This window comes from Euleptes europaea, chromosome 2 (assembly GCF_029931775.1).
Source record: "Euleptes europaea isolate rEulEur1 chromosome 2, rEulEur1.hap1, whole genome shotgun sequence".
Taxonomy (NCBI): Eukaryota; Metazoa; Chordata; class Lepidosauria; order Squamata; family Sphaerodactylidae; genus Euleptes; species Euleptes europaea.
The window spans coordinates 22,252,771-22,273,710 of record NC_079313.1 but is presented as its reverse complement, the minus strand read 5'-3'; the positions used below and the strand labels follow the sequence as shown (position 1 = coordinate 22,273,710).

Below are 20,940 nucleotides of genomic sequence, written 5' to 3'. Positions count from 1 at the left end.
TACCCAGAAATTGTAGCTTGCATTGATTTTCAGAAAGGTTTAGGCATCTTTGTTTTGAATAAACGCATTGGTTTTGGAAAGAACCTCCTTCCACAATGATAGGGAGAATCTGTGGAAGATTATTAAGTCTTAATTCTGACTATTGTACCCCAATGCATATTCAGACAAGACGTCATCAGAGGCATTAACCGGTCTTCATTGATTGATATTAAAATTGATGCTTGGGATTCCTGTGAAGGACTTAAAGGTAGAACCCAAATATTTGCCATTCACCTCTAACAGATTTTATATCAACAGGGTAAAAGATAAAAGCCAAGGCAGTGCCTTGGCTGACACAAATAGAATAAGGATTCTTGCTTAAATTTCAGGAACTTGCCCGCATTTTTAGACTTGTTTTCATGCCAGTAACTCTTAAAATTGCAGCCAGGTGCAAACAAACACTAATGCCATTGCCAAACACTGTCTATAGCAAGCTATCTGCTTGGGCTAAAAGAACATTCATAATTGAGTCAGTTTCGCTCAAGGTGGTTCAGCTGAGTATTAGGTGTTGCAACAGGAATGATTAGGTAATGGCTGCTACCATAAGGGTCATTGGTTAGGAACATCTTATGGAAACATAAAATGAAAATGTGAGTGAGTCGAGCATTGAAGTGAGATTTGTACTATCAAAAGCTTGCTATTATGGATTAGTCTTGCATCCAGAACTGTCATAGGTACTGCTAGTGAGAGAAATGTCATGCAGACTTGGCTGAGGTTCTCAGGATGTTCCCATCTTACTGTTCATATACAATACGTTAGCTGAAAACCACTGTAAACAACATGAACCCAGATGTTTGAAATATGGCCATTTCTTTGTTGCCCAGTAGTGGATGTCAAAGCACCAAAACTGAGTGCAAAAGAATCCTCTGTATTGTCTCTGTTGGCAGGCAGGCCAAAGGAAATAATCTAAGCTTCTGCTTTGGCATCTGATGAACTGGAAATGTTTTGTATTGCAATTTAAGAAGACACTAATTTATTAAGAAAGTAACTTATTTGTGCAGCAGCTGAAGCAGAATGCTTTAGACTCGCATCTCTTCTCGGAGCTGCCAGAGGATCGCCCTCAGCAGCAGCTGCAATATGGAACCTGTCAGCGGAAGAGAACACAGTGTAATCTCAAATGTGTTGTGTGTTTTCCCCAGAGTCAAACTCCGCATAAACAAACACTATGTGAATAAAAATTTTAATAAACCAAGAGTTTGATTGGTTATTTACTGGACGATGAACATTATCTTGGTTTCTTGGGGAAGGGCAACCCTATTTTGTCTCAATGTGCCTCTTCTGTCACTAGTTTTGCAATTGTTTCCACGCTACTAATGTGGCTCAGTTCCCAGGGAAGTTAGCAGTGGTGTTGAAAGTTTTGGACTCAAGGGCTTATACTGAAAACCTGATGGTGTGAGGTTGGCTTAGCCTTTGAAAAGATGCATGAACAACAACAAAAAAGAAGGATGAGAATAGGAAACATGCACAGAATTAACACCATATGAAGAAGAGTTGGTTTTTATATCCCACTGTTTTTCTACCTTTAAGAAGTCTCAAAGCAGCTTACAGACACCTTGTGAGGTAGGTGGGGCTGAGCTCTGAGAGAACTGTGATTAGCCCAAGGTCACCCAGCATGCTTCATTTGGAGGAACGGGGAAACCAACCCGGTTCACCAGATTAGTCATGCTGACTTTGTGCTTGATGCCAAAAAGAATGAGAAACTGGATAATTCATAAATAAATTTAATTTACAGATTTTAATCTCAAATTAACCAAGATATTTACACTGGTGCACATATACACAGGCAGAAAACCTTGCATCCTGAAATCTAATGAGCTAATGCCAATGTAAATAATTTTGCTCTGTTACAAAAACCCCAAGGAAAACAGTCCTAGTTCATTGTTTCCAATCACTCACTCTCACACACATTTCTACTTGTTAGATTTCAAATAAATGTTTCAAGAGTTTTTCTTATGTTAAGTGATTTTTGTAAACAATAAAAACCCTTAAATTTTTGAATAAACATCTTGTGTCAACTGTTTTTGCTGCTGGAAATTAAGCAGTCAAGTCTTTTTAAGACAGTTCTTTTTTTTCTTTTTTGAAAAAGCACGGCACAGTTTCTTTGATGGTCTGAATGCTATGCTACGCTACGGAATTCCTTTTGCAAATACACACTTTCATTGAAGTACTGCAAATATGTTAAGGCCACATTTTTCAAAAACCATCAAAGAGAACACACCGGGTTCCCCTATATATGACAAACTACCTTGGTAGTATGTCATTATGCAAAAAGCAAACAAATTACAGGAAGCTTTCAAAAGAAGAGGCTTGGAAAGCAGTACTGGCAGAGGTAAGCTTAGCTGGAAGTCCCGAGGACCTTAAGGAGATGAGCATGGGAAGAGGGCACAACTCTTCCCATGAACATCATCTGGGTTACCTGGCCTTTGGAGTGCTTCCTCCCACACTGGAGTTTGGAGTGCAGTGTCCAGACCTAGACAGGACAAGTGATTTGGAAACTGCTCTGGATCCATAGGTCATGCCAAGTAAACCAGATTTCCAATCAAGGCATCAGCAGTCAAGCCTAGATGAGCTGTGTTCTCTTGCAGGCTGCTTGGCTTCTCCACATTGTGTCTGACAGCAGCTGTGTTCCCATGCCATTATTTTCACCCCACAGTAGAAAACATCCACGACTCTTCACAGCTTCCCTCTTTCAAGATGATCCTAATACAGCCACCCTTCTCAGATTATGGCATTTTCAGTTATCAGATCGGGCAGCCAGTGTAGCACTAGATACTCACTTCTAACTTAAGTTATAAAATAAGTCAAATCCCGAGTCAAAAACATGCATACAAAACAAGCCTCTTTGGTACACACATTCCAAGCCCTAACATGTTCAAGTCAAGGTTCTGCCAATACACTACCCTGGACGTGATGCAAGAGAACAAGAAATGGGGTAAAAGGCTCCAGCAGGAGCATTGCTATGACAAAAGGTATCTGTCCTGGATATCACATGGGCAGTAATTCCTTCTGTTTCTCGTTGATCTGGTTAAGGATATCAATCATGTCCCTGAGTAAGTCCTCAAAAATCCCATCTGCCAGTTGCATCTTCACATATAGCTCATCCTCATCATAATTCACCCAGTGAGCTTCCTCTTCATGCAATTCCTGTAGCTGAAAATTTTAGGAAGGGAGAATAGGGGAAAGTCACTGTAGTTAAATAGATTCTGCTTGATATGCATTCTTGTAACCATCTATGGATGCCTTTTCTTTCTCTAGGCCAAGACACAATGAAAAAGCTAGTGTGGTGTAGTGGTTAGAGTGTCAGACTAGGTTATGGGAGAACAAGGTTCAAATCTCCATTCTGTCTTGGAAGCTTTGCTGGGTGACATAAGAACATAAGAAAGGCCCTGCTGGATCAGACCAAGTTCCATCAAGTCCCACAGTCTTTTCACACAGTGGCCAACCAGGTGCCTCTAGGAAGCCCACAAGCAAGACAACTGCAGCAGCATTATCCTGCCTGTGTTCCAAAGCACCTAATATAATAGGCATGCTCTTCTGATCCTGGAGAATAGGTATGCATCATGACCAGTAGCCATTTTTACTAGTAGCCATGAATAGCCCTCTCCTCCATGAACATGTCCACTCCCCTCTTAAAGCCTTCCAAGTTGGCAGCCATCACCACATCCTGGGGCAGGGAGTTACACAATTTAACTATGTGCTGTGTGAAGAAATACTTACTTTTATCTGTTTTAAGTCCGTCACCCTCCAGCTTCAGCAGATGACCCCGTGTTCTGGTATGAGAGGAAGAAAAGCTTCTCCCTGTATAATTTTACAGACCTCTATCATGTCTCCCCTTAACTCCTCATAGGGCAGTTGCTATAGCCCCTGATCATTTTGGTTGCTCCTTTCTGCACCTTCTCAAACTCTGCAATATCCTTTTTTAGGTGTGGTGACCAGAACTGTACACAGTATTCCAAGTGTGGTTTCACTACAGATTTGTACAAGGGCAGTATGATACCAGCAGTTTTATTCTCATTTCATTTCATTAACCTTTATTGGCATACCAAAAGACAGAGATAAAAAACAACAACAATATACCTCCAAAGGGCAATACATATAAGTTACAAGTCAGGTTAATAAAACTTTTCTTGTTCTTTAAGAACTCCTGTAAGAAATTCAGCCACGGTAGCCGTAATGTTAGGATCATGATCACTTAAAAGAAATTTGCATTTCACTTCATTACTCCTGTAACTCTTGTACTGGAGCAAAGTAAATAGCAGTTTATCCCGCAAAGTCACATAGAAGGGGCAATCTAAAAGGATGTGGTCAATTGTATCCAACAAATTTAAACCGCACATGCATAGGCGTTCGTGTCTAGGGATCTGAAGGTATCGGCCTAAGAGCATCCTAGATGGGAATGCGTTAACCCTAGCTAATAGAAAAGTGCAGTGATGGTTATCTAGATACCTAGCCATTTTACCCGATCCATTATTAAGGCCTAGGGCCGCCGGAGAACAGATGGGGGAAGAGCTGGATTAAAATTCTGCAATTCTACATCAAGGAGACGTTGCTTGATTCTTTTAAAGATGTAAGATTCATTGGCCAGAGCAAGATTATCTAAATCAATTCCAATTTGACAGAGTCTAGATCTAATCAATATGTCCCATGAGAAATAATGAAGTTCACTTTTCAAAATATATAAAAGGGAACCTGGCTCAGTTTGAAAGTATAATTTGAGCCAATATCTTATTGTTTGAATCCAGGCTTTGGTGGCAATCAAGTTTTGCCCGGTTTCAAGACAAATTGTAAAATATGAAACACATTTAGGTATCCCCAATATTTGTCTCAGTTTTAATCTCTATTCCTTGTCTAATCATGGCCAGCATGGAATTTGCCTTTTTCACAGCAGCTGCACACTGGGTTGACATCTTCATCGAGCCATCCACTACCACCCCAAGATCCTTTTCTTGGTCTGTCGCTGCCAGCACAGATCCTATCAGTGTATATGTAAAGTTGGGATGTTTTGCCCCAGTATGCATCTCTTTACACTTGCTCACATTCAATCTCATTTGCCATTTTAATGCCCATTCCTTCAGTTTGAAGAGATCCTTTTAGAGCTCTTCACAGACCAATTTTGTTTTAACCACCCTAAATAATTTGGTGTCATCTGCAAACTTGGCCACCTCACTGTTCACCCCCAACACCAGGTCATTGATGAACAGGCTGAAAAGCACTGGTCCCAACACAAATCCCTGAGGGACCCCACTGCTCACATCCCTCCATTGGGAGAACTGACCATTGATTCCTACTTTCTGCTTCCTATTTTTCAGCCAGCTCTCATTCCATAAGAAACCTGGTCCTCTTATCCTGTGACTATGAAGTTTGTTTAGCAGTCTTTGGTGGGGGACTTTGTCAAAAGCCTTTTGGAATTCCAAATACACAATGTCCACAGGCTCATTCCTATCCACACGCTTACTGATACTTTAAAAAAACTCTAAAAGGTTGGTGAGGCAGGACCTACCTATACAGAAGCCATGTTGAGTTTTGCTCAGCAGGGTTTGACCTTCTATATGCTTGACAATTCTATCTTTCCATCAATTTACCTGGAACTGATGTTAAACTAACTGGCCTGTAACTTCCTGGGTCCCATTCCCCAGTCCTCTAGTACAGAGGCTGGTCTAAGGGACATATTACACATTATTGTTAGAAATTCAGCAATTTCCCATTTGAGTTCTTGATAGGGCTGTTGAAAAAAAAATTCGGCATAGTTCAAATTTGGCCGAATTCGGCCCGTCTGGATTCGGGATATGCCGAAGTCCGAACTCCCCCGCTTCAGGTCCGTGCAATTCGGCGCGAATTCAAAGTTCGGGAAAAAAATCCGGCCGAATAAAGCCATTAAAAACACAACAGCGCCTTTCTGTGACTCCAGGGGGGGCATTTTTGGGGGTAGAGGTCCCAAACTTTCAGCAGAGCTTCAAAGGACCCTTCTTGCAAGACCCCCCAAGTTTTGTAAAGATTGGGTCAGGGGGGGCTGAGATATGGGCCCCGAAAGGGGTCCCCCCACCCTTAATGTGCATCTCAGAGCAGAGCTTGCTGCCCAGCACAAAGCTCCCAGCCCCGACAAACAGCTGATGAGAGGAAGGGCGGGGCAGGTGAAAAAGTTTGCAAAGCAACACAACTGCAAAGCAACACAACTGCAAAGCAACACCTTTGCAAGCATGCAAAGGGCGGGGCAGGTGCTAAGAAGTTTGCAAAGCAACACAACTGCAAAGCAACACTGCAAAGCAACACAACTGCAAAGCAACACCTTTGCAAACATGCACAGCAACACCTGACACATGGGAGTTTGCAAACCATGGAAAGGGACAGAGGCAGCTAGCTATGCATAATGCGCAGGAGGGGGTGGAATTTCCCCTTTTCCATGGGACTCGGGACCAGGAAAATGCATTCTTTAAGTCACCATTTGAAAACCAGTTTTGAGCAAGCATTAAAATAGACCTATCCCCAAGTGAGCCCCTGTCTCTTCCTGCCCTTGAGCAGAAAGACTGGCATTTCCTGTTTTGCTGAGAAGCAAACAGATCTATCTGAGGCCAACCCCAGACTTGGAAAATTGGTGACAGGTAATATTCCTTGAGGGACCATTCGTGCTGGGAAGATAATTCCCTGCTGAGGGCATCTGCTTCTATGTTGGAAGTGGCCGCAATATGGATGGCCGTGAGGGAGGGCCTGTGAGCGATCACCAATTCCCATATGGCCGTAGACTCGGGGCAGAGGGTCAAAGAACCTGGGCCCCCTTGTTTGTTTATGTAATATTTTTCTGAAGTGTTGTCGGTGGCGACCAGTATCCTCTTCCCCGACATGAGTTCTGTAAAAGAAGCAAGGGCAAACCTGATGGCATGAAGCTCCAAAAGGTTAATGTGCTGCATGGACTCATGAGCAGACCAAATACCATTCACCCTCTCTCCCGCACAATGCGCCCCCCCAACCTGTGAGTGAAGCGTCAGAGAACAATTGGATGTCATGCGGGAATACTCCAAACGGGACACCTTCTCTAAGGTTGGCTTCCACCCCCCACCAGGTTAAGGAGCGGAGGACCATCCTTGGGGTAGAGAGTTACTTGTACTGTGGGTCCACATTAGGTGTGAACTTCCGCAGGAACCAAGACTGTAAGGGTCTCATGCATAGCCTAGCATGAGCCACCACTGATGTCGTCGATGCCATTAAGCCTAGCAGTTTTTGAATTTTAACCGCCTTCTGGTGCCTACATCTTGTAAAAGCGTTAAGCAACGATTCTGGAGGTGATTCTGGAGAGTGGAAGGTAGGCGCTCCCTAGGGAGGCATCCAACTCCGCTCCAATAAAATCAATTCTCTGCATGGGTGTCAATCTAGATTTTTGGAGATTGATGACCAGATCCAGACATGCCAATGTGTGCAGTACCATCACTACCGTGTCTTTAAGGGGACTCAGAGGAGTCTGCTACCAGCAGCCAATCATCCAGATAGGGGAATATGGTGCAACCGCTTTCTGCCAAGTAAGCCACCACCACTGTCATGCATTTGGTGAAGACCCTCGGAGCAGTGGCCAACCCAAAAGGGAGCACAGTGGATTGATAAAACTTCCCATCACACTGAAATCTGAGGTACTTCCTGCAGGCCCTATGTATGGCCACATGGAAATAGGCATCTTTTAAACTGAGCACCCCAAACCAAGCCCCCATGTGGAGAAGGGGTAGGATCTCGTGCAAAGACAGCATCCTGAAGGAGCGAACTCTGAGGTCCAAAATAGGACGTTTTCCTCCGTCCTTCTTATCTATCAGGAAATACCTGGAGTAAAAACCTGAATGAAGGTCAGAAGGGGGGACTTCAGTAATCGCGCCCTTCTGCAACAACTGGCTGACCTCTTGGCTCAGCAGGTCATAAGCCCAGGGGGTCGGGCCATGCGGAGGACCACAGGTTGGGAATGAACGAAACTCAAGATAATATCCAAACGTTATTAACGATAAAACTCAAGAGTCAGAGGTAAAAGAACACCAACTATGCCAAAAAACAGACAACCTGTCCAGGAACTGCAAAATCAGGGCCTGAGCCACCTGAGCTAGTCAGGGAGCAGACTTTTTTCCAGAGGAACTTTCAGGGGGAGACTGGCCCCCCTTCCTGCCCCTGGGTCTATTCTGAAACCTTTTATTCTGGGTTGAAGGATAGTAAAGCCTGGAAGACCCTTGTTGGCCATAGTTATATGGCTGATATCTAGGCTGCCTCCCCGCGTAGGGGGGCTGCCCCTGCCTGGGATAGTACCTTTGCTTATAACTTAGGTGTTACCCAGCAGAACTTCCAACCAAGTACCTGGTGTTAACCCTGTTCTTCCTCATTTTATCTAGAGTCTCATCCGTTTGTTCATGGAAAAGACCTTGCTTATCAAAAGGCATATCCTCCACTTTGGCCTTGGCGTCTTGTGCCAGATTAGACGAACGCAGCCAAGAGGGGCGCCTTAGTGCAACTGCAGATGCCAGGGATCTAGTGACTGCATCTGCCACATGTCTTGCAGCATTAAGCTGGTGCCTTCCCAGCCTGTAGTCTTCACCCTGCAGGACTTTTCCCACAGACCTTTTTCTTCGGGCAGAAGGTCGATAAGCTGTTGGGGGCTTGTCCTGAGAGGGACCCGGCTCGGTAGGAATGGAGACCATGGATGGGGCTTTAGGTTTGGCTAGTTGGGTCCATTTATCCAGAGCCTTCAAGGTCTTTTTCCATAGGGAGGCTTTCAGACGGGCCGCTCTCTCCTGCCTGGCCTTGGGGATAAATAGGCCACACGCCTTACATGACGAGGGGATATGGCCCTTGCCCAGGCAAAAGAGGCAGTCTTCATGCTCATCGCTCTGAGCCATCTTGGAACCCCAGGCATGGCATTTCTTAAAGAGGGCCATGCCTCTGAAAACCGTCTCACCAAAGAAGGAAATATTTTACCTCACCGAGTTCTCTGAGGAAAAACTCACGAAGCTCAATAATATTCGTCCTAACTCCACGGCGGCAGAGAAAGAACTGAGGGAAGAGCACTCCCCCTCCCCCTCGTCACAGGTCCATTTGGGCGGGAAGAGCCATTGGGCTCGGCACGGAGCAAGGGGAGGGGGGAAGAACGCTCTTAAAGAGATATACCTCGCTAAGAAGCTTGTTAAAAATCTCAGCGGCTGGCCTGTGCAGTTCCCATGTGGAACGGCACAGAAGCCATGAAGATGAACCAGGGATGACCGTATTCCACTGGTTCTCTCCCCTCCACCAGGTTTCTGTAAGGCTCACTGTATCAATGTTTTCCCTTAAAACCATGCACTCTAACTCCCCAATTTTCGCATGGAGGCTTCTAACATTAGCATATAAACACCTCCACACTGTTTCTCTCTTTCAACTTGCCTGGCATGTGCCCTTGGGCATCCTTAAGTGGCTATCCTGCTTTACTTTACCATCCCCTTTCATGTCTACCCCATCTTTGTGTGGACCAGTGATTCTTTCTGTCAGTCTAGCCTAATTCACAGGGTTATTGTGAGGATAAAATGGAGGAGAGAATGATGGAAGACACTTTGGGTTCCAATTGGTGAGAAAGGCAGGGCATAAACGAAGTAAATAAATAAATAAACTTAACAATTGAAATCACCAGCGATATTCTTGTTTAAAACCAAGCCTTGAAAATTGTGATATAATAATGCTCACTTATCAACAACAATACTTTCTTCCATTCTAGCTTGTCAACTCAGCTGTAGCACTGCACACACTACACTGAAACATTATGGATGCGATCAAAGCAGGTTTTCTGCTGGTGAAAAAGGGACAGAGAGGTCCCCTTTGATAATTAAAAAAGACCCTACTGGGGATCATGGGATCTCCATGTACAAAATCCATGTGGCATGGGGGCTGCAGTAAGGAGTGAGAGTCCATGAAAAAGCTGTCTGGATCCAACCCTATGCCTTGACAACAAACACAAGTAATTTTTAGGGATTTTCTACCAGTGTTCTGCAAGTCCCTAATATGCTGTTCAATACAGGGCTTCACTGTGATGCCAGTAAATTCAACAAGCAAGTAAGATGAAGGTAAACCCCCTAAACTTCCCCTCTTACACAACTATTGACACTCATTTAAAAAAACAACAGTCCTTGCTATTCATTATTCATACTAAGCAACTATATAGATAGTGGTTACAAAGACTCCATGAAGTACTTAAACATCTCCTATTGAAGGGAATGGGCTACAAAAATACTTAACTTGGCTGGATCATGTTCATGCTTTGAGACCTAACCAACATTTCCCATGGGTATTTATTTCTAGATATCAAGTACAAGGTTTAAAAAAAAATATCTACTGACCAGTATCTGATCGACTCTATCACATTTTTCATGTCCAAATTTGACCATTTTCTGCCAATCCACTCTGTTGTTTTTCTGCTTTTCCAAATTTAACATCTTTAGCACCTCAGTTGCTATAAAGCTCTAAAGTACAGTCAACAAATACAAACACAGAATTATTTGAAGGAAGCGCTTTCTATTCACACCATGCTCTCTAAAAGACAACTTTTAGATGGAAGACTTTTATTTAAGGATTTATATATCACTGGATACAGGATTGCCCAGTCAAAGATCTAACACAATTCCAGGTAATATTTCCTGACCCTTCTGAGGACACACCATCCACTTCCAGGCTAACTGAAAACCGTAAAATTCTCATCGCTATGCGTATTCATCCCATGAGGTGGCAAGAGGGTATGAAGCTGTCTCTGACTAACTCTTCTGTTCAGAAACTTAAATATAAAGAATCTGGATGCACCAATTTAACAGTAACTATGTAGTTAACTGCAGCAGTAACAATTAACATACATTTGCACAGTTTCCATTTGAGAAGATTCATTTAAAAGGCTTCCCCTATTTCCCTAATTCCCCCCCCCCCCACAGGCACTGTACTCCTGTCAGGTGGGCTAAAATACAGGGGGAGGGGTATGTTGGAAATGTAGTAGATTCAAGAAGACTTTTAGTCAGGATGGGAAAGGCCTTTGTCATTATGGCTACATATTAATTAAGCTCTTCTACTCTTTCTATCTGTGGGAAGACCCTTGGAAATAGCACAGGTTAGTAAGCCCCAAGCTGACAGTACATTCCTGAGCGGAATGCCTGCGCCGGGCTTAGGAGGCAACGTGGCTGCGCTGCCTCCAAAGGAGGTTTCGGACCTGCCGAACCCTATCTCGGCAAAAAAGGGGGGGGCGTTCCCAGGCTGAAATGGCTTAGGAGGCAGAAGGCTCTGTTGGCGTCCTGGCCCAGCGCTGCTGTGGCAGCGGCCAGCGAGCGGCCCTTCCCGCCAGCATTGGGGATACTAACGCAGCTCAGGAATGGGCTGTCAGTGTACTTTCTTTGCAAGAAATAAAGTGGAATGCAGGACTTTTCAACAAGCTCAGTAAGGATCTTTCCACATTACTCCTTTGTCTGGTCTAGAATTGATCAACCAGCAGTAAGACAGTTTTACACATCAAAACAGGAAGAAACAGAGGGAGGGGAGGGATCAATGTTCCAGACTCCACAAGTAACAGTTTTCAGGGATAAACCAAAGTTGCACTTACTGTTGTTCATCGAGCATCTTCAGTGCAGGCATGCATGGGAACTGTGCTTGCGCAGGTTGACCACAGAGAACAATCATTATTTTTGTGCCATACTTATTCTATATATAACACATTTTTAAAATAAAACCATACTGGCAAAGAAGAAATTAAATCCTGAAGAAAAAATTTTCTGAGGTAAAAGGAAAGATGCTCTGAAACAAAGCCAGTCCTCTCTCCACAGCGGCAAAGACAGAACTGAGGGAGGAGTGCTCCCCTGCCTCTGTCACATGACCATTGGGCAGGCAGCTGCCTCGCTCTTGGCTTGGGGCAGAAGGGAGGGGGAGAGCTCCAAGCACTCTGAAGCTTCTGGAAACTTTCTAGTCAGTTCTCTGTGGCCAACCTGCGCAAGTGCAGTTCCCGTGCAGGACTGCACTGAAGACACTATGATGAACCCCCACTTCCATAGAATATTTTATGGCTTATGCATGAAGAACACCAAATCACTGTTCAAGTTAACACCTTCAATCCTACCTTGATTTCCTCTAGGTCGCTTGGATCTTTTACTCGAGGGAAGTAAGTGATCCTGCAGGATTTCATCCATATAGATTGGTTCAAAAATGGATGTTCTGCAAAGATTCCTCCAAAAATCTCTCTTGTTAAGTCAAACACAGCCTCAGAAAATAAAATCAAAAGTATTTTAAAGTTAGTTTTGATGATATTTAGGATAGAAATATTCACCTTGCAGACCAGAGGTTGCAATTCAGTCTGCACATTGATTATTGATTTTTAAGGCCTTTCTAATCTATCAAAAAAATATCTCATGCTCATACTCTTTCACACTCACTTTGTGAGACTCAACCCACCTACCACTGCAACATATACAGGGGGCCAACAGAGCAGTTCCTGTTTCCCGAAGAATCTTGTTGTTCCTCTGTTCGCACATGGGCCTGAAAGCACACTAACTGTTCCCACCCTTTACATCTGCTTGCCCCAAAAGCCCTGGATATGTGAGCACTAGCATAATCATGGTGTCAGCCTCTGCGGTATCTGGGGGTGCTCCAAGCTTGGTTTTCTTCCAAAAGATAGACAGGTTCAGAATCCATGATCTAGTGGATGAGAAGATGCAATGATGAGGATGATCGGGGGACTGGAGACCAAGCCCCTATGAGGAAAGGCTGAGGGAATTGGGAATGTTTAGTCTGGAGAAGAGGAGGTTGAGGGGGGACATGATTGCTCTCTTTAAGTATCTGAAGGGCTGTCATTTAGAGGAGGGCAGGGAGCTGTTTCGGTTGGCAGCAGAGGATAGGACTTGCAGGTAGATATTAGGGGGGAAATTCCTTACAATAAGAGTTGTCCAACAGTGGAATCAGCTACCTAGGGAGGTGGTGAACTCCCCGTCACTGGTAGTCTTTAAGCAGAGGCTAGACAAACACTTGTCAGGGATGCTCTAGGCTGAAGCTGCATTAAGCAGGGGGTTGGACTACATGCCCTGTAAGGCCCCTTCCAACTCTATGATTCTAAGAATTGTCCCCAAGCTGTACCTGTTTATAGCTTTGTTTGCTAATGGCTTCAATGTTGTCATCTTTAAGGGAATCACTTAGATCTCTGGGAAAACCAGCAACCTGAAGATCATGCCCCAGTTCTTTGCACTTCCACAGTTCCTCGGCTGCCTCTTGCACCAAGACCTCCACCTCCTCTGTGGTGTGTGGGACAGCTAAGGGCTCTTCACATGGCTTGGGGGTCACTTTGGGAGGCTCTATCTTTGGCAGAACTGCTGATTCTTCAGCTTGCTTCAGAGAGAGTTTGCGAGTACTCAAGCCAAAGTCCTCATCAAACCAATCTTGGTTATCTCCTAACACACTCAGGAATTCCCGGCTAAGCTCCAACTCTGTCAGCCTCTTGGCAAGCTCTTCCTGCCCACTGGCACCAAACATGGGGCTCCCCTGTGCAATAAGAAAAATACTGTTACTATTTTGGAGCACGTATGTGGTATGCGCCACACTTAATTAATTACCACAGTTCTACAGGCTGTGATGCTAGGCAACATCACTCCGCATTTTAACAGTAATGGATGCTGGAGAACAGCAGTGGTTGGTGGATTATACGTCCCTTAAACATGTTTCTGATGAAATCAGAGAAGGGTTCAGTGCCACACATAGACAGGGAAAGCAAAAGCCCTTCTTTATATTCTCACTTTGAGACGTCGTGTATGCGGAGCAATTACAGTGGGAAAGGTTGCAGTAGTTGCATGTAGCCCTAAAGCATAAGCACGTGGGCAGCATCCAAACAGTTACTGTTACAGCAGAATCAAATGCAGTCAGCAGGAGGAACGTAAGTGTACCCACAGAAGAGCTAATTTTTTCCTGTCAACAGGGGTCTTTTACACAAATTCAAAGCCTAATCTATTAACACAAAAGTATAAGCAGAAATGCCTTTGCCCATGGTCAACAATCTTCTTTGCTTTCAAACTCTGTTGACAGGCAAACAACATAAGAGTAAGCAAATACATAGTATTCTGGTGCCAGCAGGCTCAACCTAGGCATAAGCCAAGTGGTCAGATCCAAGAACCAAGAAACTATGGGAGGTTTCTCAAACAGAAGTCCCTTGTGTTGCGTGGCAAGCTGTTTTTGAAACAGTGCAGCCTCCAAAACAGTTTGTGAGAGGGGGTGGGAGTGATGTGTCTGGTTTAGAGAAGTCCAAAATGGCTCTGAATTAGCATAGATCCCTTGTGTGAGCTTAAGCATCTCTTGGGATGCCTGCCAATGTTTTCTCTATCTCTGAACATAAACTCTGCAAAACATTTTAGAATGCATCACAAGAGGTTGCTGCAAGTAGGACTAACCCATCAAATTAAAGCTGCTCATTTTTATGGCTGAGGCAGCACCACAACATTCATTCCTGGACCCATCTGAGGAAAGGGTACTTACGGGCCTGGGACACAAGTCGGGAGAGGACACTTCTCCATCCTCCAACTGAGAACTTATTAAGATGCTCAGTGAGTCACCAGCTAGTTCTTGATTACTGAGGTGAATCTTCTCGTTCCTGGCCTTTCTGATTTGCTGCAGCTGACAGACAGTGTCCTTCACAAACACCTGCAAGAGGCTGTCCATCAACAAACCCACTTTTTCCTGTTGCTCTTTGGATTTGTCTTCCTTGTGGGATGGGAGCCTCAGCTGGGCTTCTGATTGGCACCATTCTTCTGTGAGCAAGTCCAGGAGGGGAGCTGCAGACTTCTCCAGCACTCCTGGGGAAAGGCTCTCCGACTTTTCAGCATATTCTTGCCAAGAGGGCTGCTGTTGCTTCCATTTCTCAGGGACGATTCCATCCAAGGCCCCTTCCACTCCAACAGTTGACGACTTGCTAAGGGCATCAGAAATGAAGGCAGGCAAGAGCCGGTTGTCCTCTGCTGAGGACTTTAGAGAATTGACAACACTCTGTTCTTCAGAAAGCACTTCTTCAACAGCAGCAACAATTTGGCTTTTTTGGGCACTGAGTTTTAAATAGTTTTCAGCTGCTATGGAAGCCTCTAAGGCAGAAACGCCTCTTTGTGATTTATCCTGGAGAGATTGGTCACTTATAATTGTCCCCTCACTCTCCTCTTCTGCTTCCCCAGCACTCTCTCTGTCCTTGTGGTCTGCTTTGTGGTTGGGATCTAGTTGAATCGTACAGAAAGAGTGCTCCCCTGTGTCCACAGGGCCAACAAAACTCTCTGAAATCCATGAAATTTTTTGCGGAGGAGCAAAAATGCCATGTTTTTCCTTACAATCAAAATATTTAATGCCATCATAAATTCCATTATTCCTTCCTTCAGGCATGTCCAATTCCACACCAGCCCAAAATCCTTTAGCAAAATTTGTCAGGCCCTTAAATCTCAGTGTTCCAGGCTGGACATTACTGACAAGGATTCTGTCACCAATGCTGAAATCTTGCAGAGTATTTTCCTCTTCTTCTGTCATGGAAGAGGAAGCCCAGAACGATGGATCAACACGAGCGGATTCTCCCTCCACATCACTGCGCTCTTTACTTTTCAGCAGTCCTGTTGGCGATTTCAGAATTAATAATCTTTCTGAATGAATGCTAGAAGCCACAGAGAGAGCTCTGTCACTGAGATATTCACTTACTTCTTCGGCACTTCCAATACTTCGGCACTTCCAAGGAGCTTTTGTACACCACGATTTCGCTCCCTGTGACCTAGAGTCTTTTCCAAGAGAGGATGCAGAGGTGTCAAAATCATCCTTGTAATATTGATTATGAGGTGCCCCATCGTCTGACCTATGCTTTCTCGCTGAAGATCTCTCAAAATCGTTAGAATACAAGGGCTCTGTGCAAACAAATAGCTGTTCCGGAAGCAAAGTCTTATCCAGCTTCTGAGAGGATTGGCCTGATGCAGCACGTTCACCATTCCTGTGACATTTCTCCTGCTTCGGTATCTCCTTTGCATCTTGAACACAAGCGACAGCCAAGCCAATCTCAGCACTTGCCTTTAATGAGACTGGAGGGCAACTCTTTTGCTCAGTGTCCAAAGCAGAAGCATTGGGTCTTCCAGAAAGCCTGTGGCTATCATCTGACTCAGAGTTTTCTGATTTCACAGAAATACATTCCTCTTGTATTACAGATCTGTTAGTGGAAACAAGTGTATCACAACTTGTCGCACCTTCGAAAGTGTTCAGTGACACATGGGATGTTTTGCTCAAGTCTCCTAAATCTTTGAGAAGAGCCAAGGGGGGGAAACTATCCAGAGAATCACACGATTCTGATCCAGCTTCTTGTGGGGCCTGGAGGCCTGGGGATGGAGCTTGGAAATGCTCCTCTGTCTGAATCTCTGCCTCAATGAATTTCTTGGTGTATGAAGAGTCAGATCTCGCAGAACGCGATACAGCATCTTGAGAGGGGGGAAAAGAACGATTTTAAACATTCTAGAGGTATATCCAATTGAAATAGTTAAGAATAAAGAATCAAGGCTGCCCTAGCAAGGACATGTGAAGCCAGAGAAAAGGGGCGAGAAGGGACACATGCCACCATTTCCACTTTCAAAAGCAGGGTGGAATGGAAACCAGAAGCTCCTCCTCCCCACTCACAAAGCTCCCTTTCAGCACCAAGTAAATGAGTGCTGTTTAAAGGGGGTTCTCCCAATGTATAACTGACTGAAAATCAGATCATGCACCCATGACCTGGAACATGTAGGGCATATTATGTATTTTGGCCCTAAGTCAATACAGTCAACGGGATGGACATCCAATAAACAATGCAATAGGATAAGGATTGTAGAAATCCGAAATCAAGTAGAAAACTGAAATGGGGCTGAAACAAAGCATAAGTGTTGATACAACATGTTAAACAATGAAGAAATTACACAGTAGGATTGTACAGCCACAGATAGCACATACTATACACAGTAGTACTGTCTAAAGTCCCTGCCTTTTATTAAAGCATCTTTCTGGGCAGGGGAAATCAGCCCAGTACTGAAGTCAAGCCCAAATATATGGAGACTGGGGAGGGGGGGGAATCAGCATTAGTGTGGGGAGGGAATTAGCATCAGTGTCTTATTCAGCACTGCAATGGAGCCTAAATATAGGGAGGAACAAATTCATTACACAGTGAGATGGGAGGGGGCATCATGTTGTTCAGTGCTGCAACTGAGTGAATGAACAGGTTGTTGTTGTTTTTAAAGGAGGGTGCAGAATTGCAGTATTCTCAAGCAACGCAAAGTACCAAAATTTTTTGGAGAATCATGACACCAGCATGACAACAGTGGAGCAGGAGCCAAAACAACATGCATGTGGTGTGAAATGGAAACCAGGGCTAATAATGGTGGGGGGAAAAGATTACCCTGTGCACTCTGAAATTTCTGTTGAAAGTGAAAATTTACCAGCAACCGTACTGGCAACATGACCACCGCAGGAATATCCTCCTTGCATGGAATCAACCCTAGTTACATACCAATATGCTCTGCTATGGACTTCAGTGACCCCCTGCAGTGTTCAGAATCAGCTAGTGATTTCCAACTTCTGGCCGTCTCAGGTCTAGAGAAAAATTAAGTAGTCAATACAGATACTTAAACAATACTGTAGCACAGAACAAAATGCTGCATACAGAAGGATACAAAAACTCAGGAGCCTGGAAGGGTGGGAATTCTTTTGAGATAATGGCACACACCTAGGACTGAATTGGATCACACAACCCCAGACCACTCCCCTACGCATGGTGGGGAGAGGAGACAAGAGCATTCTTTGCCTCCCTACCCACCCTGCATGGCTATCCTATCTCAGATGCCACCAGCTGTATATGAGGGAACATAACAATCCCATGTGCATAAAATAGATCCATTTCCTTGTGTGAGAAAGCTATATTAGAGTATCACCCCCCCACCCACAGGGCCAGGGCGATGGAGGTGGGGCAGTCATGCCATGTGGGCACATAGAGGAGTGGTGGGGGTCTTATCAGACTTAGCTCCCAAGAAACAACACCTTTAACTTGAAGCATTCATTCAGTTTACCTGCGGAGTGGGGGTGGCTTGAACTTTGGTTTCTCCGTAACAGAAGATGGAGTTTTAATTTGTGGTTTAGCTGTAGGTGCTGCCTCCAGATCCTGACTCAACTCTGCTTCAGTCTTCTTGATGAATTCATCATAAGTCTAAAAAAAGATGCAAGAAGTCACAAGTTACTGTCCTTTCAAAGTATATCTCTGTGGGTGGCTTAGCTGCCCATGGAAAAAGGCATTCTTGTAAGTATTTTGTTGCTTGATTTTTATTTCCAGCTACTTTAAATGACACCTCTTAGTCTAGCTACAAATACTAACAGTAAGAAAAGGGATGATTTTGCACAAACCCCCCTTCGCACTGCAGACACTTGATCCACATTGACCCAGGTGGGCCAGCAATCTCCAGCATGAGCTTTTGGAGAATCGACAGGGGCTGCTGGGAGAAATACAGGGAACTTTAGTAGCCACCAGCAATGCAACACATAGCATATATCCTTAGTCAGTTCTCAACTAAAGACAAGAATTGTATTCTCTGAATAGCTTATCTATATTAACAAAAATGACATCCATGAAGAAATCAGTATTTTATTTTCAACACATTACTGTCAGAAAACCTTGATAAATACTATTCTCTAACACTAACAACAGTTCATTGTGACGTGGATTTCAAAAGAGACTTGACAATACTGACCTGCCATAAGATTTCTCTTACAGAATTATTCTTAGCCATTCAGCTCTTATTTAAGGACTCTTCCAAATGGTTCTTACCTCTAGCTGTTTGATCAAGCTAGCCTCCTGGGCTTTCAGCCTCTCCTTATGCCTCTTTTTCTGCTCTTTTTTCAGCTGGTAGACCACAGACTTTCTTTTCCGTAACTCATCTTTCAGAGCCCGGATTCGGCTTTCAGCGTCGCTCTGATCTGAGGTGGTTTCTGATAAGGAAAGTTTGACTGTTTTAGAGAAAGGAACTGTCATCATCATCATCATCATCATTTGTTTATTACGGTCAAAGACCAGTTTTTACAAAAAGAGATATCATAATAATTAAAACAGAATGTCTGATATTTGCTCAATAAATCATAAATTTAGTTACAACAGCTCTTGGTAAAATAGTCTGTTTGACATAAAAGTCATTTTAACAGCTTTTTCTGCCTTATTGCACATGCCCTAGCACAGAATCTCGCAACCTGATAGGTAATATCTTTAACAGAATAATCTAATAATAAAGTGGTATAGTGAACTCTGTCTCTATCTGGGAAGCTAGACAAAATTGGATCAATGAGCGTTTTGCGTATGTCTTGATAAAATGGGCAGTGTAATAGCACATGTTCAACCGTTTCCACCATTCCAGATTGGCATGGACAGAGGTGGAATTCGTAAGGGAGGCTGGCATACCTCCCGTCAAGAAGAGCAGATGGAAGGGCATTAAAACGTGCTAAGGTGAAGGCTCTCCGATGTTTAGGGTGTTCTAAGGTATTGAGGTAATTTGGAGTGGTCGAAAATTTTTTACAGTTCTCCACTATTGGGACCGAGTAAGCCCTTGATCTGTCATCTTGAAGGGCAATGTCCCAAAGCCTCTGTTTGACTATTGTTTTTGCTCCTTGATAGCCAAGATTTAGGAGAGTTGTACTTGATAAACCTAAATGTTGGTGTTTGTCCTCGGTTAGATTAATCCATCTTGAGGAGAAATTATCTGCAAAGATTAGGGGAATTAAACCAGATGAGGACAATTTCATCTTTAACCAATAAGAAATGGCATGGTACCAGGCTCGTGTTTCTAACGGTACCATCCCGGCTTCCAGTCTAATCAGTGCATTTGAAATACATTGAGGGACACCGAATAAGGATCTGAGAAATTTTGACTGGACTACTTCTAATTTGTGAAAACTTTTATAGAGGCATATCTGCGACCCAAACGTGAGTTGAGGGATCACTTTTCCCTGGAAGACTTTCATGGCAGAAGGTATATGGGCACCCCCTTTTGTAAGGGAGAATCTCAAAGTTGCCATGGCAGTCCTCTGGGATGTCTCAGACACTTGGGACAGCTGAGCTGACCATGAGCCAGAGGCTTGAAATGTTATGCCAAGGTATCTAAACATCTTGAGTTGGTCGATCTCATGGCCATCTATCTGCCACTTATGTTTTCTGGTCTTGTGAGAGAAGACCATGATTTTGGTCTTAGTAAAATTAATTAATAAGTGCTCCTCTTTGCAGTAAAACGCCATAGCTCTAAGGACTCTTCTAAGTCCTACCTCTGTATGCGCTAAGATTACCGTGTCATCCACATACAAGAGTGTGGAGATTGGTCTGTTTGCCATGTTGGGTGGGTGGAAATTAGGGTTAGATAGGCATCGTACCATAGAGTTTACATAAAAGTTAAAGAGCAGTGTAGCTAAAATACATCCTTGCTTCACTCCTCTTTTAACTGGTATCTTGTGTGATAAATGGCCACGGATGTTACATCTCACTGCCAAATGATTATTCTCATGAAGTGTACGTATGAGAACAAGCAGTCTCCGATCTATAGTAGAAGATTCTAATTTTTTCTAGAGTCTGTTACGTGAGATGCTATCGAATGCCATCTTGTAATCAACGAAGGCTGTGTAAAGGGCCCCCTGCGATCTATCAGTGTATTTCTCCACCAAGTGGCGTAGAATCAGGCATTGGTCTATTATGGAACGGCCTCTTCTAAATCCAGCTTGTTCTTCTGCTAGAATCTCCTCTCTATCGAGCCAGTCCCAGAGCTTCCAGGACAGGTGTCTAGATTAAGTTTGCTCACCACACTAAGAAGGCTTATAGGGTGATAATTTGATGGATCTGACTTCATCCCTTTTTTGTAAATTGGAATGATAATGGCCAAACCCCAGTCTCTGGGA

General features: G+C 44.0%; 1 protein-coding gene across 1 annotated transcript in view; it reads right to left on the bottom strand.

Moving 5' to 3' along the window:
- Window positions 1–3,024: 3,024 nt before the first annotated feature.
- LOC130473173 (centrosome-associated protein 350-like) overlaps window positions 3,025–20,940 on the bottom strand; it is a 105,243-nt gene continuing 87,327 nt past the window's right edge. The window contains 8 exon segments of the mRNA XM_056844702.1: window positions 3,025–3,189; window positions 10,368–10,490; window positions 12,119–12,259; window positions 13,129–13,530; window positions 14,515–16,469; window positions 17,528–17,610; window positions 18,084–18,220; window positions 18,836–19,014. Coding sequence (XP_056700680.1) covers window positions 3,025–3,189; window positions 10,368–10,490; window positions 12,119–12,259; window positions 13,129–13,530; window positions 14,515–16,469; window positions 17,528–17,610; window positions 18,084–18,220; window positions 18,836–19,014 — 3,185 coding nt within the window.